Consider the following 24,094-nt stretch of genomic DNA (forward strand, 5'->3'; position numbering starts at 1 on the left):
AATTTGCTCCTACATTGTTACGATCCCAGTTGATGCTATGACTGAAAAAAAGTTATAGCAAACTGATAGAATGTATTTTGATTTAACAAGACGGTCTCTCACTGAAACATGCAAACAATTTTTCAGATTTTTTAAACAATAAACCAAAACGATTTATACAAAATTAAAGATTTTGAAACACGGAGTGAAATTTAATCCCAAAAGACTCCTCGGCCCAGAGTGTCTACGCTCCCTCTTGCAGACCCACTGCCAATCTTCTCCAACCAAGCTCCTCACTCCGAGAGGAAGGGAAGGCGTTTATTCGAACAATATTCGAAGCTAAGGGCGCGTACGGAATATGTCAGCGCCCTCCATTACCAGTAGGGCAAGATTCCAGCAGCCCGTCGCTGTTTGATGACGTCAAGCCGCACCCCCGGGTTGTTGCGTTGCTGTTGGAGCGTTCGATGGTGTGGGCGGTTGGGGTTGGAACTTGGAGCAGGAGCGCGTGAGTGGACGGAGCCGGCAGTTGTAACCGCTGGCGGCGCGTGGCTATGGAGAGCGTCGGCAGCAACTGGCTTTACCCCACTGCACTGCTCTGTGTCTGCGGCTTCTTCTCCAATGTCCGGCCCTCTGAACCTTTCCTCACCCCTTACCTGATGGGACCTGACAAAAACCTGACGGAGCAGCAGGTAAAAGTGTGACCCATCCAAGCACCGCCGCGGTTCCCACCCCCCCCTCACCCTTTGGAAATCTGACAATGGGCATGACTTTGTAGAAGCGAATTCCCGTTTGTAAAGGAGCAAGCATTATTCAAGATTGCGCAGTGTGGTGCCAGCTGCAGCAGGTCACCTTTAGAAAAAAAAGGACAAGCGTATCCTGTTCATTTCTGTTGGGCGATGTTTTGTTTAAGTGTTTGTGTTTCCGACAACTTTGGCGGTTCACTGCTGTGTTGTCGAGTCTCTGACCGAGTTGTCTATTCCGCAGAGAGTGCTGTGTGGTGTGGAGTTGTTCACATTGTCTCTGTCTCTGGATTGTCGCCACCAAGGTCAGCGCCATGAGACAGCAAAAACAAATTAGATTTCACTGACTTCAGATTTAACATCCTCGCGTTTTCCGATTTGTTTCTCACCGCGCGTCGCGACTGTCGGCCTCCGATGAAAGGAGGGTATTTAAAAGAGTCATTTACAAATGGTAAAATACCATGGATGCTGAAAGTCTGAGATGCGTCAACAGAAAATGCTAGAAGTGCTGAGCAGCTCTCTCTCCTTTACGTGCGTACCCCTGACCATGCTACTGTTCCTGACTTCCTGGGTTTGGACAGTGTTTTTAAGTTTGAGTCTCATTTCAGTTTAAGCAATTGAAATAGATGCTATCTTTATGCCTCAAAGTGAGTGCTAGTGTCACTTTAGCCTGGGTCTTGTGGTCACAGGTAACTGCTTGCTGTTGCTGACCTCCATCCACATCTTAGAACTTTGTCATGATTTGGAGGTGCCGGTGTTGGACTGGGATGTACAAAGTTAAAAATCTCAGAACACCAGGTTATAGTCCAACAGGGTAATTTGGAAGCACTAGTTTTCGGAGTACTTTCTTTAGATTTTATACTCCACAACTACCTAATGAAGGAACAGCACTTTGAAAATTAGTGCTTCCAAATAAACCTGTTGGACTATAACCTGGTGTTGTGTGAAATTGAACCATCGTGTCTGAAACTTGGCTACTCAAACATCAGGACAAAGGAGCCTTACCTGCGAGACACAGTTGTAACCAGGACCTCAAGGAAAATAAATTAGATTTTGTGATGTACAGAAAAACTAAATAAAGATTAGGAAAACTGGGATTGAGAGATAAATAAGAGAGACAGAATAACTTTGTTTTTTTCAAAATATGTCCAAGGAGACTCTGGCAATTTCACTTATTGTGCTGTTTAGAAACTCACTGGAGCACCAGGACAGGATGCAATGCATTTCAGGACAAATTGCAGAGGCATTCCCAAAGCTTCCAGTCTTCCTTAGACCTGGGTGGCATCAGAAGGCTAGAGAAATGGAAAAATTGCACTCTTGTTCAAAAAAAGGTGTAAATATTCCTCCAGCAACAACAGATCTATTAGTTTAAATTTGGTGGGGATGCATTTCACAATAATTCAGACAAATTGATAGAACTGAGAGATGGATAGAACTTCAAAAGGACATAGACGACTGACAGATGAAGTTCATTGTGGAGAAATGAAGTGAGATGTTTTGGAAGGGAGAACATGGAGAGACAATACAAAATAAAGGGTACTATTTTAAAGGATGGGCAGGAGCAGAGAGAATTGCACGTATATGTGCATACATAATCAAAGGTGACAGGACAGTGTGATTTAGTAAAATGTACAATGCATCTTTATTAATAGGGGTGTAGAGAACAAGAGCAAGGTTGAAATGAGTTGAATTTGGCTTAGACTTTTTAGTTCAGCCTCAGCTGGATTACAGCATCCACCTTGGAATGCTACACTTTATGAAGGATCTGAACATGTTGGAGAGAGTACAGTGAGCAACTTCAGTTATGAAGATACATTGGAGGAGAGAAGGCTGAAAGGAGATCTGAGAGTATTTAAAATAAACATGAGCCTCGATAAGTTGTATGGGGAGAAATTTCCCATTCATGAAAAGATCGAGAATGAATAATTAGCAAAAGAAACAGGAACATGAGAAAATAATTTTCATATGAGTGGTTAAGGTATGGAATGCACTGCTTGTGAGAGTGGAGGCAGAGTCAATTGAAGCATTCAAAGAGGAATGAGGCTACTACTTGAAAAGAGAGAATGTGAGGGAATGGCTCTGAGTGACTTGCTTAGAAAGCCACTACAGGCACAATTTGCTATATAGCCACCTCCTGTGCTGTACCAATTGTGAGATTCTGTGAAATGCACGAACACGATCACTGTGAGCTGTTTGAGTATACAGTTCATGGGCAAGTACTCAGCATTCCAGCCAATGCATTTGTTTCAGTCTCAAATCTATTGGTGCACACTATGGAGCACAATACCATTTGGCACCTTCTCAATTTCCACTGTTCACCTCATCATTAACCATTTGCGTAACTTTGCCCACTTTTTTTTAAAAGAGTATTTCTCTCATGTTACGCATTGTGCAATTGTAGTCCAAAAAACTGGATAGAAGGCGTTTTAAAATTGAAATGGTAAGTAGTTCTGACAATTTGATTAGTTTTCCTTAATCAGTGTGTTGTCTGGTTCCTTTGAACAAGTTGAAGACAATTCCGACCAGAACGTTATGAATGAATTTTCCCAGGTGTCCCACGATATCAAGGCAGTCAAATCAAAATGAATACAAGTTGTACCAAAGCAAAACATTCCCAGTTTATTAGGAACAAAATTATTGTCATCTTTAATATTAAACATATTATCCCTAATTCTACTTAGCCCCTTAAATTTACAATACTTTCCAAGTTTCTCATAAATTTACTCAGTTGCTCTCCCAGTGGCTCTGTCTCTGGATCTGCGAAGCTGCTTTCTCTCTGTCTGTCTCTCTCGCTCGCGCTCGCGCTGTCTCTCTCGCTCTCTGTCACTCACTCTCTCTGGATGGTTAGCTCTGGAGGAGAAGGCCTCAGACAATTCCAAGAGCAGTTCCAAGAGAGGAGTCTGCAGGTGAACTCTGCTTTTGTACCTTTAAAATGGTTTTGTGAACTTTCTATAGTTCTGGCCAATCTGGGAGATACAGTGGAGACAATAAGGACTGCAGATGCCAGAAGCCAAAAGACAATAAACTGTGGAGCTAGAAGAGCACAGCAGATCAGACAGCATCAGAGGAGGAGGGAAGTTGACGTTATGGATCAGGACCCTTCTCCAGGATTCTGGAGGGGGAAGGGAGCTCAGAAGTAAATAGAAGGAAGGGTTGGGACTGGGGGAAGGTAGGTAGGATGGTGATAAGTGGATGCGGGTAGGGGTTATTGTGATTGGTCAGTGGGAAGGGTGGAGTGGATAGGTAAGAAGGAAGATAGACAGTTAGGTTAGATCAAGGAGGTTGGGGAGGAGAGGGAGGGCTGGACATGGGATGAGGTGGGGGGTGGGGAGATGCTAAAGCTGATGAACTCTCATGTTCAGGCCAATGGGCTGTAAGTTCCCGAGGCGGAATATAAGGTGTTTTTCCTCTGGTTTGCATGAGGCCTCATTTTGAGAGTGGAGGAGGCCCAGGATGGACAAGTTACCAGGGAAGTGGTAGGGGGGGTTGAAATGCCTGGCAACTGGAAGGTGGTGTTGATAGGAGCGTACAGAATGCAGATCCTTCTCGAACATCTGCTTTTGGTCGCTCCGATGGAAAGGAGAACACATCGGGAGCAACGGATGTAATAGACCGGGTTAGAAGAAGTGTAGGTGAATCTCTGCTGGATTTGGAATGATTGACTGACTGGGGCCTTGGACAGAGGGGAGGTGGAGGTGTTGTACTTCCTGCAGTTGCAGGAAAGGTGCTGGGTGTGGAGGAGTGGTTGATGGGGAGTGTGAAACTGACGAGGGAGTCATGTAGTGAACAGTCCCTATAGAAAGCAGATAGGGGTGGGGAGAAATATCCTTTTGGTGGTGGGGTTCAACTGCAGGTGGAGAAAATGGCGGATTTGGAGATTGATGGGGTGGTAGGTGAGGACCAGGGGGACTTTATCATTATTGTGGTTGGGAGGAGGGGGCTTCAAGGCAGCAGTACAGGAAATGGAGAGGATATGATTGAGAGCATTATTATTCACAGGAGAGGGGAAATTAGGGTCCTTGATGTAGGAAAATATTTGGGAAGACCTGGAGTGGAATCCCTCATCCGGGAAGCAGATATGGCAGAGAAATTGGGAGTATGGGATTGCATTTTTTTTTTGTAGGACGGTGAGTGAAAGAAAGTGTAGTCGGGGTAGCTGTGGGAGTTGGTGGGTTTGAAATGGATCTCGGTGCTAAGTCGGTTGCTGGGGTTTGAGACAGAGGTCCAGGAAGAGGAGAGAGGTATCAGAGATGGTCCAGGTGAATTTGAGATTGGGGCGGAAGGTGTGGGTGAAGTTAATGAACTGTTAGAGTTCCTCAATGGAGCATAAGGCAATGCCAATCAGAGTAGTGGATGAAATGGTGAGTGGTGGTTGTGCTGTGGCTGCGGAAGATGGACTGTTCCACATATCCTACAAAGAGGCAAGCATAGCTTGGACCCATGTGGGTGCCCATAGCTACCCCTTTCGTTTGTAGGAAGTGGCAGGAGTCAAAAGAAAAATTGAAGGTAAAGACCAGTTCTGCTAAGCGAATGAGTGTGTCTGTGGAGGGGTACTGGTTGGGCCTGCAGGAGAGGAACAAAGAAAGGGCTTATGTGCCCCCCTCATGGGGGATATAAGTGTAGAGAGACCGAATGTCCATGTTGAAGGTGAGATATTGGTGGAGGGGGGGGCTAGGGAATTGAAAGTCTTGGAAAAGGTGGAGGGTATGGGTTGTGTCCTGAACGTAGGGGGGAAGTTCCTGAATCAAAGGGAAGAGGACGGAGTTGAGAACATTAGTTCTGTGGGGCAGGAACAGGCAGGGACAATGGGTTGACCAGGACAGAAACATGAGTGAAGTATTTAGATGGCATGCTACTGTCAATGAATACAGGTTTTAATTCATGTTGGATAGTAGAATCATAGAGTCATATTATCCTGAGTCAATCTAATTTCAAGTTTTAAAGAAAGTTTCATTGTGAGTTTTGAGAAGATTTGTAGCTCAAGTTGAGATTCTGGATGTAGGTTTGTTCGCTGAGCTGGAAGGTTCATTTTCAGACGTTTCGTCACCATTCTAGGTAACATCTTCAGTGAGCCTCCGGATGAAGCACTGCTGATGTTTCCTGCTTTATATTTATATGTTTGGGTTTCTTTGGGTTGGTGATATCATTTCCTGTACTTTTTCTCTGAGTGGTAAATGGGGTCCAAGTCAACGTGTTTGTTGATAGAGTTCCAGTTGGAACGCCATGCTTGTAGGAATTCTCGTGCATATCTCTGTTTAGCTTGTCCTAGGATGGATGTGTTGTTCCAGTCGAGGTGGTGTCCTTCCTCATCTATATTTAAGGATACTAGTGAGAGAGAGAGAGAACCCAAACAAGCAGACAAAACGCGTCTAGAAACCCTAGCCACTCTCCCCTACATCAAAGACATCTTGGAAATGACTGCCAGACTACTCGGACCCTTTGGCATCATGGTCGCCCACAAAACCACCATCACTCTAAGACAGCAGCTAATGAACTTGAAACTATACAGACAACAAGCAAAACTAATGTCATTTATAAAATACCGTGCAAGGACTGTAACAAACACCACATTGGACAAACAGGCAGGAAGCTAGCCACCAGGATACATGAACATCAACTAGCCACAAAACGACATGACCCTCTCTCACTAGTATCCTTACATACAGATAAGGAAGGACACTACTTCGACTAGGATAACTCATCCATCCTAAGGCAAGCCAAACAGAGACACGCACGAGAATTCCTAGAAGCATGGCATTCCAACTGGAACCATATCAACAAACACATTGACTTGGACCCCATTTACCACCACCAACCACCCCCCTGAAAAAAAAAGAACAGGAAATGACATCACCACAGGAAATTACATCACCAACCCAAAGAAACCCAAACATATAAAGCAGGAAATATCAGCAGTGCTTTGTCCGGCGGCTCACTGAAGATGTTACCTAGAATAGTGATGAAACATCTGATAATGAACCTTCCAGCTCAGCGAGCAAACCTGCTTCCAGAAGTTTCATAGTTTATTTCTTTGCAGTGACTTGTTCCAGTTTTCTGCCATGACTTTGCACAATTGTATCATTAACCAATTGAACCACTGAATTGTTATGTTGCAGGAGAGCATTTGGCCTGTCATGCCTGTACTGGCTCTTTAAATGAGCAATTAGCTCATGCCAATCTCTTACCATTTCCCTATATAGTTGCACATAATTTCTATCCAAATAATCATTCAATGCTGTCCTGAAAACACCAATTGAACCTGCCTCCTCCACAATTCCAGACGGTGCATTTCATATTCCAACTGCTACTCACCTCTGTGGAAAAAGCTTTTTTTCTCTCATTGCCCTTGCGTCTTTTGTATATTATTTTAAATCTATGCCCTCTCATTCTTCTTTCTCTTATGAGCAGGTACAGCTTCTCCCTATTTACTCTGTTCACCCTGCTCATGATTCTGAAAACCTCTATCTAATATTCTCATGGCTATCTACCCTCTGAGAAGAATAATCCCAACTACTCCAATCTATCCCCATTATCCAACTTCTTTTTCCTTGAACCATACTTGTAAATCGCTTCTTTCCAATGCGTTGGCATCTTTCCTATAATGCGACCCCCACAACTGTGCACAATACTCTAGCGAGGACTAACACGTAGCTTGTACAAATCCAGCATCGCCTTGCTCTTGTACTCTGTCTTCAGCTTTATTAACAGGGGTACAATGTAAACATTACCATCTACTCTTTCCACCTGTCTTACTATCTGCAATGATCTATGCACATATACACCCAGGTCCCTCTGCTCCTGAACCCCCTTTTAGAATTGTACCCCTATTTGATGTTGTCTTTCAATGTTCTTGCTACCAAAGTGCATTGTCTCTCATTGCTTTGCATTGAACCTCATCTGACACACAACCATCCACTCCACCAACTTGTCAATGTCCTTTTGGAGTTCCACACCATCCTCCTTGCAGATTACAGTTTTTCCACCTTTAGTGTTACTTTGAAATTATCCCTTGCGCAGTGACAACCAGATCATAAATATGTATCTGGAAAAGCAAGGGACCAATACTGACCCCTGGAGAGCTCCATCATGAACTTCACTTGAGCCAAAAAATATCCTGTTACACCCTGTATCCTATTAATCAGCAAATGTTGTTTCTCTGTTGCTACTGTCCCTTTTATACCATGACCTATAACTTTCCTTAGAAGTCTGTTGCATGGTACTGCCTCTTCTGGAAATCCATGTACTCCACATCAACCGCATTACCTCATTGATCCTTTCTGTTGCCTCTTCAAAAAAATATTCCAGCAAGTTAACTAATATCACTTTTTACTTCATTCACGTATGAAGCTTGAATTAATTCAAATTGATAGGTTATCCATTGAACATCACAATGGGTTCAAAAGAGGAAAATAATACATTTTAATAAATTATGACCTTAATCTGAAATTTTCTGCAACATCACTACAGAAGGAACTGTTCAATTAATTCCACTTACCTGCTTTCCAGCCCAAGTTTTGTAAATATCTTCTGTGCTCAAAAATTTAAAAAACAGGATGCCATTTGTTTGTAAAATAGTCTAACAGTGATATACTGTGAAATTGCACTGAGAATACAAAGGTTGCATCAGCTTGATCGGATTGATTGTGACATGAGCTCTCACAGAAACTTGTCTATCATTGTTTTTAAAAAAGTTTATTCTTGGCTTGGTTTGATCTTGGTCAACCATGTGTTGATTGGTCTGAGGTGAACATAGACCATTTCTTTGTGTTGCAAAAAGTTTAAAATTTGGGACTTGTGTGTTCTTTTTCAAATAAAATAAAGTTGTTCTTGACCATAATGTATAGAATTTGGTGCCAGTCACTAATGATGTACTGCTCAGTCCTTCTGTGAGACCCCAATATATACTGTAGCACACTTTGGTGGTGTCACCTGGAGCTCTGTGTTTTTTTGATCCCTGCACTCTTGTAATGGAATTGTGCATTTTCTTAAAAAAAAGACTAGGAGTTCTGCACAATTTTAACAAGCTGCAAGAGGCTAATTTGCGAATAGTTACTGATGAAATCTGAAGGGCTGGTTGCACATCATTATAGGAAGTGAAATAAGTTATTTTTGTCCTTCACTGCCACACGAGGATGAATATGAACAGTACAGTATGAGCCATGCTGTTAGCTAATGTCAGCTGGGATAGCATTCCATGAGCACAAATGCCATATACCTCTCTTCTGTGAGGGCAAGGAACAGGTCAGGAAGAATCAACCAAAGTTTCTGTTCCTGACCGTCACCCTAACCCCCAACTTGAAATATGTGTGTGGATCTTAGATGGGGTGAGATTCCAGTGTATTCCAGTGAGTGGTGCTTCATGTACATGTCATATTGACTGGCTGGACTCTCACTGTTTATGTTCTTGTCAAGCAATGCCACTTGAAGTGAGATAATTGCTTGCTAGTTTTTGTATACTACTGCAGCATAATTTAGTATTTTCAGGGTACAGTGGGAGAAAATTTAGGATGATTGGATTAGAAGAGTAGTTATAATTTACATAATATTGAGCTTTTTCTGGATGAGTTACATTCAGGAGGAAATAAAAATGCTGTTTTACAGGTTTTAATTTTAATTTTTGTTCCTTATCGTTTAGTGTCTATTGTAGCTATAGTATTTACAAACATAGTTGTAAAAACCTGACAAAGTATGTTTTGCCTTTTGCGAGATTGATAATTGAAAATTAGAAATTAATCTCCTGTCTTCAACCTGTTGGGCTTCTATTTTCTAAATAGGTGAATGAGATTTTTCCAGTTTGGACTTACTCCTACGTCGTGCTTTTGTTTCCCATCTTTCTGGCTACCGATTACCTCCGATACAAGCCCATCATCGTTTTACAAGGTGCAGCTTTGATCGTTACCTGGTTGATGCTGTTGTATGCCCAAGGACTACTGGCAATGAAGTTTCTCGAATTCTTCTATGGAATGGTAACTGCATCAGAGGTGGCTTATTACTCCTATATCTACTCTGTAGTGGACTTTAACATGTACCAAAAAGTAACTGGATACTGTCGCTGTGCCACTTTGGTAGGGTACACAGTAGGATCGATTACTGCTCAAATCCTGGTCTCGTTTGCTGAGGTGTCCCTCTTCCACCTCAATGTTATTTCTTTGGTTTGTGTAGCAATTGGTTTTACTACATCAGTGTTTCTTCCAATGCCACAGAAGAGCATGTTCTTTCACAGAGTGAAAGCAGACTATAATGGATTCAAAATCAAACATGACGGCTCAATGTCAGAAGAAGAAGAACTTGAATCAGCATCAACGACACCACTAAACTGTGGCCTTGATAATGCTAACAGTATGTTAAATGACCATCTGCCAGAACCAATGGATAGCAGCTCATACACCAATGAAATTATGGTAATGTGTTTAAAATGTTTTACTTTTGTTAATGTGGTTTTCCTTCCTTTCTGCTTCTGAAATCAGAAATGTGATGTTTTGGGTGAGCATCTAGTGTGATCTTAGATTTTCAATTCCCTCCGTATTTCTTTTCTTGAGTATAGCAAAAACTGCTGCATTCACAGGCAAATCTATGTTCCCACTTTACTTAGAGTACAGGGGTAGGTATAGTTATGTAAAAGGTAATATGCCCTGAATAATTAATAAGTTCTTTGTGCTGCTGTTATTCTTTCTCTACATGTTATAAGACATTTTTGTACTCTGGCTTTGTGATAGTCGCACAGGACTTTGACAGAAACTGTAAAGAAGAAAAAGCAGATTTCAATAAATCACAATGGTTTACTTAAACTTCTAGGGCCAGATATCCTTGGAATCCTTGCAAGGGGTGGTAGTGAAGTGTGATCGACAACATTTTCCTATCTGTTAACTTGTTTTCTCTTCTGCTTTTTCTTCCTCCTTGCCCTGCCTTTTTCTCCCTCTTTTTCTCTTCTCATACTTTCTCTTTGTTAGCAGTCAGGTGTAAAGGAGAAGGATTAGACCTGTGTTACAGCATGAGTGGTGTTGAATCATAGAATCCCTACAGTTGGAAACAGGCCCTTTGGCCCAACCAGTCCACATCAACCCTCCGAAGAGTAACTCACCCAGATCCATTCCCCTATGACTCTACATTTCCCCCTGACTAATGCACCTAAACTACACATCCCTGAACACTCTGGGCAATTTAGCTTGGCCAGTTCACCTAACTTGTGTAAGGTCTTTGGATTGTGGGAGGAAACCAGAGCACCCGGGGGAAACCCACGCAGACACTGGGAGAATGTGCAGACTCCACACAGACAATTGTCTGAAGCTGGAATTAAACAAGGGTCTCTGACACTGAGGCAACAGTGCTAACCACTGAGCCACCGTGCCGTGATACGTCCTTTCCAGCATATTAATGTGCCAATGTTGCTTTGCTTTTAAAGTAATGGGTAAACATAACCTTTTGCAGCATGCTTCCAAATCAGCTGAAATGTCACAGCAATGTTCAATCAATGATTGTAGAGTGTCTTTCTAATGAGAATATTGCTGTACTAAAACCACTTTACATATATAAAAAGCAGTTCCTTGGGAAAAATATTGCATATTGTTTTTTATGAAACCTGTTTAAACATCTAGATGTATTTTTAAGTTCTGTTTTGTTTTTCAGAATAAAAAGCCTTTCAAAAGAATATGCATTGTTCTTGTAATGTTATGGAAGACTTTTCTGCAGTGTTATTCTTCCTGGCCACTACTCTGCTGGTCAGCATGGTGGGCATTGTCAACTTGTGGCTACTTTCAGACAGTGAATTATATTCAAGTCTTGTGGGAGCGAATACGTCCTTTCCAGAGTTCCCAGATTTACAATGGAATAGTGGAAGCAGCATCTGCGCTTTTGGGTATGCTCACATTCATAATTTCCCAATAAAAGCAGTTGAGTTTGCATGTAAATTGCCACAAGGTATGAATGTTTTAGTTTGACAAGGGAGTTGACATATTTTTGAGAAAAACTAACAGAAAAAAACTGGGCAGTTACTGACAAAACAAAGCCTCATTCAAACTCCTGCTCAAAACTCAAGGTATGTGATGATATCTAATGCAAAGAAGTGTTATAGCAACAAAGCAAAAACGATAACATAGGCTAAGAAGGTATAAAGATAGATTGGGAAGGAAGAGAAAGAGAAACAGTAATGAATTTTAATAATTCCAAAGAGAAGATCAGAGATGAAAGCAGACATTAATGAATGATGATACAGCGTGAGTTCACTGTCTAAGTTTTCACTGGCGAAAGTTTGAGGATACAAAGTCTTCAGGTAAAGGTAGTATGGGAATATCTATATCGTTTAAGAAAGTTCGACATGGATAAAAATAGTAAATTCAAGTGTAAAATGCATTGAATTCTGTTTGTATGTTCAGATGATATGAAAGATCAAAGATCGTTACAACTGTACAAAGACACATGATCTGTTGGTCCAGCAAGTGTGCAGCATTTCAAGATGGTGTACCTTGTTTACCTTTTCTATCTACCTTCTCACCGCTAGCTAACTTATCTATCCATCCATCCATCTAACCCCTATGCCATCAATATTACCTAACTCTGTTCTTGTAACTCTTGCCTAGAGCACTGGATCCTGGTGGTTCATTTATCTGTATTAATGATGCACTCAGAGAAAGAGAATGGAACAAACCAATCATTTTGACAGTATTGGGTAACTAGACCAGTCTAATGTTAGTCATGGATAAGATTCTAAAAATATTAATATTGGGTTAAAATTTAAATCTGTAGCTGGAATGAGAGCTAATTGAGGACAGCCTACAAGAATGTGAAAAGGGAATCATGTCTGACAAATAGGAATGATGGAGAGGATATCTTTAGATTTTCAAAAGGAATTTGATTAGAATGCTATCTAGACTCCATGTGGATACTAGCCATTGATTATTTTTGAAAGACAATATGAAGGACAAAAAAAAAAGTTTGTGGATGTTTTACAGCATTAACTTAAACATGCCAATCAGTGTTGGCACAATTGATCTTAACATAAATAACATGCATTTTACATATTCTGGTTTATATATACATTATTTTAAAACTGCTGTCAGAGTTCACTAAGAACTGTATGTCATTTTCAGGAGGATGTAGACTAGTTAGTAGGGTGCCCATAAGGAAGTCAAATTAAATTTCAAGTTTGGAAAAGGAAAGTGATGAATTTTAAAATAAAGGAACTTTTAAAATAAAAGGAACTTACACCATGGTAAAACATGAAGCAGAGAACTTGGGAACTAAAGAGAAGATGGAGATTTGAATAACACATGTTTTCTTCTATTGGAAGGAAAATTAATTGGATGTTGGGGTTTTTTTTATAGACTGTGTATAAAACTGGAAGATACTGAACTGTTTTGACTTACAACAGTTTCATTCAGGGAACGTTTGGTTTTTAAAAAAATATTAAGCCAACAGTTTAATGTGGGCAGCTGCTAGTTACAGAAAGTCGAATAACTTTAGGAAAACAGCCAAGCGTAGTTTTGAGTGATAAGATGAGGGTTAATTGTCCTTAATCCTTGGAAAACCTATCTTTGGAAGAGACTAACATACTGGATGGATAGAAGGACATCTTCTGTGCTGTATAAATCAGTAGGACCTCTGCTAATAGTTGCCAAAAGTACAAAAGGGATAAGTTAGGGAATTATTTTTAGGTGGAGATTTGGTAAGGTTCTTGATGTCCCACGAGAGACAGTGGCAAAAGCAGAACCTATAATAACCTTTACAAGGTGAACGAATGGATATGTGAAATTGGGAAAAGGATAAAGGAGGTATCTCAGCTCTTTCAGCGCATAATCCAGAGGAACCAAATCTCAACATTCTAACTGATTGTTGGCAATGTGAAAGTATATTTAAGGCAATGTGAAAGTATGATCTAATGATTGTCCCTATCACTAAAGCTGAAATGCTACAGGACATAGAAAAGGTTAATGCATTGCAATGTCTTTACATGCTTCCCTTATTTGTTTATTCTCTTGCGACCAGAGTACTTAAATAGATTTGTTTTAATAATCATAAATTTTGATTTACACATTGTCATTGCCAGATACAGTTACAGCAAGTATTAAATGATTCATTGCTTTAAATACAGGCTGACTGAAGAATATGAAGAATTTATAACAACTTTATTTTAATGTTCTCTCTTTTGGTTTATGTTTAGGTGCTGTGGCAGCATTTGTTGTTGGTTATGTAAAAATATCGTCCATCTGGAGTGAAGTTGCACTCTTGGTCTTTTCTCTTGTTGTTGCTGTTTCGGTGTTCCTGATGGACACACTCCATAACATCTGGGTGTGCTACGTCTGTTATATTGTTTTCAGAATTATTTACATGATGCTTATTACTGTAGCAACGTGAGTAGAGTTTTTTTCTTGTTCAAAAGTATGATTGATTGAAAATTGAATTTTCTTGCATTTTTAAGAAAACTGAGTATTAATTGCTTTTCTTTTTAAAAGATTTAAGATTGCTGCAAATCTCAGTGTGGAACTGTATGCTTTGGTGTTTGGTGTGAATACATTTGTCGCCTTAGTTCTTCAGACGCTGTTGACTTTGATTGTGGTGGAATCCAGTCTGCTGAATTTGGACATATTTGGACAGGTAAGGTGTCAGCTACTGTGATAACCACTTCATTAAGTTTTAGCTAGAAGAGCAGATGAAAGGGCATCAAGGGTTGAGCATTCATGGTTACGTTAAATAGTCTATTTAATTTGTGCAGAAAATAGACAACATAAATCTAACCCCCATAAATAGAAGAGACTCACTCCTCTAATTTCTACATCTGAAATGTTTCATCTTAGATGCCATTCCACTAAATTTTTTCTACGCTTCATCCAAGCTGTTGACATTCTTCCAAGGCACGCTGCATCATTAGAGGAGCTGAGTGTTGTACAAACATTTAACTTCATTGTGCACTTGGCCTGCACTTCTAAAGCCAAGGAATCTTTAAAATGGGATTTCTTTAAAATGGCCTCCTTGACTTGGTCAGCCAATCTTAAAGGTCTGTTATGTGCAGTGTTAGATCTTGGTTTTTGTCTTCCCTTTATCTGCCATCTGTCTGCTCAATTCACCAATCTGCTTACCACTACACCATTAGACATCAGGAAGATATCATGTCATTGGCCTAATAATCGAGAGTTCTAGACTAATGTTATAGGTTTGAATCCCATCATAGCAGATGGTGAAATTTGAATTCAATAAAATGAAGTCTGGAATTAAAACTTATCTAATGGGAAATATGACCTAGCAAGCCATTCAGTTATATCTAATTGTTATAAAGTCTATTCTTAAAAAAAAAGAAACTGGATGGACAGCCCAGCATTGGTTTAGGCGCCAGAAAAAGTAATGGCAAACTCGGCCTTGATATTCTGACCTCCTGTTCCGACACGAGGTAAACCCTCCTGCTTAATTTAAAACCAGCGACACAAGTTTTATCCCTTGCAGTCATCTGTGAAAATTCGATAGGCGAAGAACTAGTTAAAGTAAAAATTAACAACTTTATTCTTTGTTATACTTTAAGAAATTCTGAGTCACAGGTTACTGATCAGTAAAGGTACTTTTAAGAGAGCTATTTTTCAGGCAGTCTGTTTACATGTTGGGGCTTGGCAGTTCTCCTCCCAACTGTTCAATGTTTTCCCAGTCTTATACCCACAGCATTGGATTGTGTCTTTGGCTTTTAAGATTATCAATATACTCAGTTCAAACTATATTGGAACTTGGTATTTTTTTGGGGTATAATTTAAACTGATTGGCCTAATTTGAATCTGTTTTGTTATTTCCAGGCAACCAGCTACTCCAGTAGCTGGAGCACATGTCACATTGTGTCTTATTGAGGACACTGGGTGCTGTCACTGCTAACATTTAACTCTCTTAAAAGGTCTGGTTCACCCACCTTATCAGAACAATCCTATGAACATTTGGAGGTCTGTGACAAAATTAGAAGAGTCCTCCAGACTAGTCAAACAACAGTCTGACATTGTCTTCAAGATATGATTCTTAGCATATGACATTGTCCCTGACACAACCACCAACAACTTCGAGAATGCTCTGATTCGTTGTAAGGAAAGATCCACCAGATGTAGTGAAACAATAGTATAATTTGGTAAAGAGTTGTGGTGGGAGTCTTCAATGTTGAAACTTTAAGATCTAGAATCATCTGATAAAGCATGGGCAAGGAAGCCTCCTGCTGATTACCACCTAATGGCCATCCCCTCAGTTCATGAATTAGTACTTCATTTATGAATATCATTGGAGGAAATATCGAGTGTGGCAAGAGTGCAGAATATGCTCTTGCTGGAGGGCTTCAATGCCCATCACCAAGAGCAGCATAATAGGAATGTCCGTTTAAGATAGTTTCAGTAGGAATGACCACTGAACAGTCGTTGTGGAGATGAAATCTCTCTTCACAATGAGGGGATACCTTACGTTGCATTGTGTGGCACGACTGTCATGCTCAACAGAATAGATTTTGTACAGATCTAACAATTCAAAACTGGGTATCAATGAAGGACATCAGCAACAGTAGAAGTGTTTTAAACCATCATCTGTAATTTCATGGTTCAGAATTTTACCACAAACTCTAGTTCAACCCTAGTTCAATGAAAAGTGCAGAAGGACACTGCAGTAGAAGCACAAGGCATACCTTAAAAATACCTTAAAAAACTCTGGTTAAGCTTCACTGCAGGATGAGAGACATAGAGATGTACAGCACGGAAACAGACCCTTCAGTCCAACTTGTCCATGCTGACCAGATATCCTAAACTAATCTAGTCCCATTTACCAGCACATTGCCCATATCCCTCCAAATCCTTTCTATTCATATACCCATCCAGATGCATTTTAAATGCTGTAATTGTACCAGCCTCCACCACTTGTTCTGGCAGCTCATTCCATACACACACCACCTTTTGCGTGAAAAGATTGCCTCTTAGGTCCCTTTTATATCTTTCCCATTTTGACCATAAACCTATGACCTCTATTTCAGGACTGCCCCACCCCAGGGAAGAGACCTTGTCTATTTATCATATCCATGCCCCTCATGATTTTATAAACCTATATAAAGTCACCCCCTCCGTCTCCGATGCTCCAGGGAAAACAGCCCTAGCCTGTTCAGCCCCTCCCTATAGCTCAAACCCTCCAACCCTGGCAACATCCTTGTAAATCTTTTCTGAACCCTTTCAAGTTTCACAACATCCTTCCGATAGGAAGGAGACAGAATTGCACGCAATGTTCCAAAAGTGGCCTCACCAATGTCCTGTACAGCTGCAACATGACCTCCCAACTCCTATACTCTATGCAATGACCAATAAAGGAAAGCATCTCAAACACCACCTTCACTATCCTATCTACCTGCGATTCCATTTTCAAGGAACTATGAACCTGCACTCCAAGGTTTCTTTGTTCAGCAACACTCCACAGGACCTTACCATTAAGTGTATAAGTCCTGCTAAGATTTGCTTTTCCAAAATGCAGCACCTCACATTTAACTAAGTTAAACTCTATCTGCCACTCTTCAGTCCATTAGCCCATCTGATCAAGGCTCTATTGTACTCTGAGTAATCTTTTTCGCTGTCCAGTACACCTCCAATTTTGGTGTCATCTGCAGACTTACCTACTGTACCTCATATATTCACATTCTTATCATTTATATAAATGACTAAAAGCAGTGGACCCAGCACTGGTCTTTGTGGCATACCACTGGTCACAGGCCTCCAGTTTGAAAAACAATCCTCCAACACCACCCTCTGTCTTCTACCTTTGAGCTAGTTCTACATCCAGATGGCTAGTTCTCCCTGTATTCCATGAGATCTAACCTTGCTAATCAGTCTCCCATGAGGAATCTTGTTGAATGCCTTACTGAGGTCCATATGGATCACGTCCACCACTCTGCTCTCATCAATCCTCTTTGTTACTTCTTCAAAAAAAAACTCAATCAAGTTTGTGAGACATGATTTCCCACGCACAAAGCCATGTTGACTATCCCTAATCAGTCCTTGCCTTTCTAAATACATGTAAATCCTGTCCCTCAGAATTCCCTCCAACAACTTGCCCACACCAATGTCTGGTTCAATGGTCTATAATTCCCTGGCTTTTCCTTACCACCTTTCTTAAATAGTGACACCATGTTAGCCAACCTCCAGTCTTCCGGCACCTCTCCTGTGATTGTTGGTGAATCGAATATCTCAGCAAGGGGGCCAGCAATGACTTCCCTAGCTTCCCACAGAGTTTTAAGATACACCTGATCAGGTCCTGGGGATTTATCCACGTTTATGCATTTCAAGACATCCATCACAACCTCCTCTGTAATAAGGACATTTTTCCAAGATATCACCACATGTTTCCCTACAACAATCTATTTCCCCACATTCTATATCTTCCATGTCCTTCTCCACAGTAAGCACTGATGCAAAATACTCATTTAGTATCTCCCCCATCTGCTGCTCCACATATAGGCTGCCTTACTGATCTTTGAGGGGCCCTATTCTCTCCCTAGTTACTCTTTTGTCCTTAATATATTTATAGATTATAACTTATTCCTAATCTCACTAGTTTGTGCCACTGGGAGTAATCCAGATATTATTACCCTCGAGGACCCCCTTTTTAAATTCCTGCCTAACTTTCTTTATACTCCCTTCGAAATCTCATCCTTTTCCCTTCCTATGTCATTAGTTCCAATGTGTACAATGACCTCCTGCTGGTCCCCCTCTCCTTTGACAACATTCTGTACCCTCTCTGAGACATCATTGATCCTGGCACCAGGGAGGCAACATACCATTCTGATTTCTTACTGCTGGCTGCAGAGGCGTCTGTCTGTGCCTCTGACTAAAGAGTCCCTTATCACAATCTATCGCATGGAACTGACATACCCTTCATTACATTAGAGCTTGTCTCGACACCAGAAACTTAGCTGTTTGTGCTACATTCCCCTGAGAGGTCCGTCACCCCCTCCATTTTCCAAAACAGCATACTTGTTTGAAATGGTCCTGTGCTACCTGCCTACCACTCCTACCTTTCCTGGAGTTAACCCATCTTCCTGAATGTATCTGTGGTTTTTCTCCCTTCCTATAACTGCCATGTATCACACCCCCTAGCTCCTGTAAATTCCTTATTGCCTCTAACTGCTGCTTCAACCGATTTATGCGATCTGATAGGATTCTCAACCAAAGCACTTCCTGCAGACATAATCATCAGTAACATGGAAACTCTCCCTAAACTCCCACATCCAACAGGAAGAGTGTATCACTCTACTAAAGGCCATCGTTGCTCCTTCACAATCTACAGACCCAGAAAGTAGCACAGTCTTTTTGCTCTTAAAAAAAGTGCTCCAGGCTAACTTAGCACTTGTGGCTTGTATTTTTAAAATTTAATCGAGACAGATTTCAATTAAACATATAATCAAGAAAGGACCCAATCTACTCACTACTGTAGACTTACAGCAAGGTTACACGTTAAAAACTATACACTTATCTGTTCCTGTGCTGTGAGCTCACTCACACAGGTTCCTCCAAGGTTAGCTGTGAATTTTGCTGTCTGTTAATTTTTCCTAGATGCACTCCTTTGTCCAGAGATACGTGAACTCAAACAACAAAGGCAGTCACTGCTGCGTCAATTAGCAGTGCAGGTTTTTTCTTTCTCTTTCTCTCCCTCACTGATGATGCACTTGCTACTTGCTGTCTTTTGTCTGTCTTCCTCCCTTTTTAAAAGTGCCATTGTTTTGACTTTTTTCCCCAAAGTTGCTAATTAGCCAATGCAACATGCGAGGACAGAGCTAAGTAATTCCACAATTAATCGATCAGGTCTAAGTGCTGCATATTCAGTCATGAATGGTGATTAAACAATTCACTGGATGAGGTGATTTCACAAATATCCCCTCCACAATGACTGGGAGCCCAAAATATCCCTGCAAAAGACATGGCTGAAACTTTTATAGTCGCCTTAAGCTAGAGTACTGTGCCGATGATTCCATCTTGGCCTTCTGAGCCTGTTCCCAGCATCACTTTACTGGATCAGTGCAGTTCCAATAACACTGAGCAGTTTTAGCATGATTCAAGACAAAACAGCTGAATTCATCTGTAACCCATTCACCAGCTCTAGAATTCATTCCCATCACCACTATGTACACTGACAGCAGCACGTGCAAGCTCAAGATGCAATGTGCTAACTCACCAAGGGTCCTCCACCAACATGTTCCATCCCTGTGACCCCTAATGCTTGGAAGAACAGCAGATGCAAAGAAACACCACCATATGCATGTTCTATTCGAAACCATTCTGACCTAGAACTGTTGCTGGTCAAAATTTCAGAAGTTCCTCACAGCATTGTGGATATACCTTCTCCATGGACAGCAGCCATTCAGGGAAATTAGCAATAAATGCCGACCTAGCTGGGAACACCCACGTTCCATGAATTAATTTTTAAAAAATCCTCTCTTTGTTACATTTCCAGATTTTTTTTTACATCTCCAGATATCAAAATTATACCACATACTGCCAAGTTTGAGTCATAAACACATGTCAAAAAGAGCAGAAATCCTCATCTTGTCCCTCATGATACTCTATTGTAGTTGGGTGACTGGATACCTTTTTTTTTGTCCCTTAGCCAATTTTGTATACAAGTTGCTATTTCCCTTTTAATTGCTTGAGCTTCATGATGCAGTTTAATCACTCAAGGCATTACCAGGAAATTAACTTTGTCTGTTTAAATTGAATACATTGGCAGAGAACAACCTTTTTACATGTAAAACTGATCATTTGTGAGGAGTGATGACTAGGTGGATGTAGAAGAGTTTGTTAATATTTAAATAGGATACTTTACCAGTTTAGCTTTTTTTTTGCAATGTTAGTAAAATATCCTCAGCAGAAACTATGAGTACTTGAGACCACAGATTGGGAGAATTCTTGCAAACAAGTATCTTTTCCTGGTTGAGTTATTGTTTGTTACAAGCAGTTTCTAAAATATTTTTCTTCTTTTTCCAGTTTCTGGCATATTCAGTTTACTTTGGTGTAGTTGCTCTGTTGTTCCTGATCTTTGGTGTATATAACATTGTGAAGAAATACAGAGAAAATCCAAGACCACATGAAAACGTCTCTGGTTGTTTGAACTGCAGGAACGAAGTGACATCAAAGATATCTTGAACAGGCATCATTGAATCATACAATGCCTACAGCATGGAAGCAGGCCATTTGGCCTATTGAGTCACACCAATCCTCCAAAGAGTGTATCACCTAGACACCGCTCTCTCACCCGCTTTAACCCTGTAACCCCAAATTTCCCATTCCAACTCACCTGCTCAACACCATGGGCAATTTAGCATAGCCACTCCACTTAACCTGCACCTCTTTGGAAATCATGCTTGCAATAAGACTAACTAAAGACCCATTTTGAAATGGGCCGTTTCATATTTGTTCAGTTACTACATTAACTGGAGTCAAACGATTTGTTTATTTCTGCACTAGATCCTTAACCAGAGAAAGCAATATACTGTGGAAGCTGGAAAATAAACAAGAAAGGCTGGAGAAACTATGAACAAACACAAATTACTGGAAAAACTCAGTTGTCTGGCAGCATCTGTGGTGAGAAAGTAGAGTTAACTTTTTGGGTCAAGTGACCCTTCTTCAAAACTGATTGAAGCTAGAAATTAATTGACATATATGCTGATGTTGGAATGGCGGAGAAGGAGATGGAGGGGAAAAAGGTTAGATGGAGAAGGAGCTCAGAGAGAGGGAGACAGACAAAGGAATAGGTAATGGTCAGCTTAGGAGAAACACTGGCTCATCAGGACCATTTAGTAGCTGACAATGGATTGGTTGTTGGGGTAGGAATATGGAGAAGATACTCAAGCCCTAAAATTATTAATCTCAATATTGAGTCCAGAAGATCAGGTCCACCAATGTACAATAAGGTGCTGTTCTTACAGATTCTACTGAGTATCACTGGAGCACTGCAGCAAGCCTGAGACAAAGATGTTGGCCAGAGAGCATAGTAGTGTGTTGAAATAACAGGCAACCAGAAGCTTAGGGTCATTTTTGTGGATAGAACGTAGGTATTCTGCAAAATAGTTGCCCAGTCTGCATTTCATCTCCTCCATGTAGAAGAGAACACATTGTGAGTAGCAAATACAGTAGACTTGACTGAATGAAGTGTAACTAAATTGCTCTTTCACCTGGAAGGTGAGTCTGGGTCCATGGGAGGAAGTAAACAGGCAGGCATTGAAACTTCTGCAAGTGCAGGATGAGTGGACCAAGGTGTCCTGGAGGGAACAGTTCCTGCAGAAAGCTGATTAAGATAGGGAAAATGAATGTGGGTCTACTGATGGCATCAGGCTAGCGGTGGCGGAAATGAAGGCTAATGATCTTTTGGATGTGTATGCTGTTTGGATGTTCCTGTGGGAGGAAAGCGAGGGGGTGAGGGTAGAAATGCAGGAGATGGATCGGATACAACTGAGGGTCCTGTCAACCACATTGATGGGGAATCCTCAGTTGAAGAAGGTGAACATTTTGATGCCAAAGTTGGCATCATTGGGACAGAGGAACTCGGAGAGCGGAATCAGTCTTTACTGGAAGCAGAGTGTGAGGAGATTTTGTTAAGGTAACTGTGGGAGTTGATGACTTCCTAATGGATATTGTTAGCTTATCCCCAGATTGGAAACTGATGTCAAAGAAGGGAAGGGAGGAGTCAGAAATCGATCAGGTGAAGGGGAGTGAGTTGGAAGTGAAATTCATTCATTTTTTCCAATTCCATGAAGAGAGGGAAGCAGCACTGATTATGTCATCAATACACTGGAGAAAGAGTTGCAGGTGGGAGCTGGAATAGGACTGGAACAAGGAATGTTCCACCTATCCCACAAAGAGAAAGGCACAATTGGGGCCCATGCAGGTACCCATGGCCACTATTTTGATTTGAAGCAAGTTGGACAGATAAAAGCAGAGGTTATTCAAAATGAGGACAAGCTCGATTGGACGCAGGAGGGTAATGCTGGTTAGGGGTGGTTCAGGCTTTTTTTTCCAGGAAGAAGCAGAGACCTTCCTGATGGGGGATGGACATGCAAAGTGTTTGCATGCTTGATTACAAAGTCAGGATTGGATTTGAGTGCACAGTGCGGTCAGTTCAGGGGGATATAGGTTTAAATGGATAAGTTGGGTGTGGTGGGGTGGGGGGGGGGGGGGTGGTGGCAGACAAATTTAAGCAACCAAGGTACATCGACAGTTCATAACAGCAGAGTGTCGGTAAAATGCTGGAGGGACAGTCTTGGTGGTGGGCGAAGGGGTCTATGAGACAGGGAGAAAACTCTTGTGCATTGAAATGGGCATGGAGACAAAGGCAGCAGAAGAACACCGTGGAGTGCAGTATCTGAAGAAAAATTTTGGTTTCAATGTTAACTCTGTTTCTTTCCACTGATACTAACAGACCCATTCAATTTTTCCAGTTTAAAAAATTTTTTTGTTGTCATTAACCAGAGATTTCCTTGAAACAGCTCATGTTCCTGAACTTTAATTTCACCAGAATTACAGCAGACAGTCTGTTTCTGCCCAAGCAGGGCTTCTGCTGAAATTGGAAGTTTTGATGACAGAGCGGAGACTGTTTGTTTCCTGTCTGTCTCTGGATAAATTAAAATCCAGGCTGCAGACATTTATGGAAACTTCATACTAATTTTTCTGATAATTAGTCCCGATTTAGGCACTTTCACCTCCTCTGTTAAATCAGATACTAAATCTGAGTAATGTTGACTGGGGCCAACTGATTTTCTTCTTGCACTCCACATCCTTGATAAATTGTGATTCCTCATTAATGTTCTTGTCATATTTTAATTTTTCCCACTAAACCTGATTTAATTTTTCTCAAATGACAAAAGGTAAGACTGGATTACATGTGTGCATTTCATGCTTTGTGTACTTAGAAGCAAATATGTGGCCATTTTGGAAGTTACAGTCATAAGGATTAAAAGATTGGTATTCTCTGTACTATTCCAATTATATGCATCAGTACACTATTGAATACAAGACGATTACATTAAAAAACAGTGGAGGGAAAAAGCATTATATTGAAGAACTCTGGTTATAACCTTAGCATCGAACTGCACTGATGTTTTCACTTCAGCTGATGAGTCCAACTATTTATAGCTACCAGCACCTTAATAATGGATAGCAAATTTGTGTTATCCTTTTAGCATGTCTATAGACAGAAATTTTGTTTTGATATTTTGAAAACCAATATATATCTATGGTATGTGGTGGTATGGAAATATAGTGAAACTAAAATGCACACTTGATAAAGAAGGACAACTGCAAAATTGAATTACATAAGATTACCCATATCAGTAGCTATAATTTTATTAGTGGTACAACAATCTGCTTGGCTGTAGTAGTATTGTACAATAGAACAGGCAA

The 24,094-nt window shown here is 40.8% G+C and overlaps 1 protein-coding gene across 1 annotated transcript; it reads left to right on the top strand.

Annotated features, from left to right (window-relative positions):
- Positions 1–439: 439 nt before the first annotated feature.
- On the top strand, positions 440–22,843 carry LOC140486268 (thiamine transporter 1-like). The gene is made up of 6 exons (XM_072585181.1): positions 440–668; positions 9,494–10,120; positions 11,346–11,574; positions 13,876–14,065; positions 14,168–14,309; positions 20,684–22,843. The coding sequence occupies exons 1-6, from the start codon at positions 531–533 to the stop codon at positions 20,840–20,842; spliced, it is 1,485 nt and encodes a 494-aa protein (XP_072441282.1). The 5' UTR covers positions 440–530; the 3' UTR covers positions 20,843–22,843.
- Positions 22,844–24,094: the final 1,251 nt, after the last annotated feature.

This window comes from Chiloscyllium punctatum, chromosome 15 (assembly GCF_047496795.1).
Source record: "Chiloscyllium punctatum isolate Juve2018m chromosome 15, sChiPun1.3, whole genome shotgun sequence".
Taxonomy (NCBI): domain Eukaryota; kingdom Metazoa; phylum Chordata; class Chondrichthyes; order Orectolobiformes; family Hemiscylliidae; genus Chiloscyllium; species Chiloscyllium punctatum.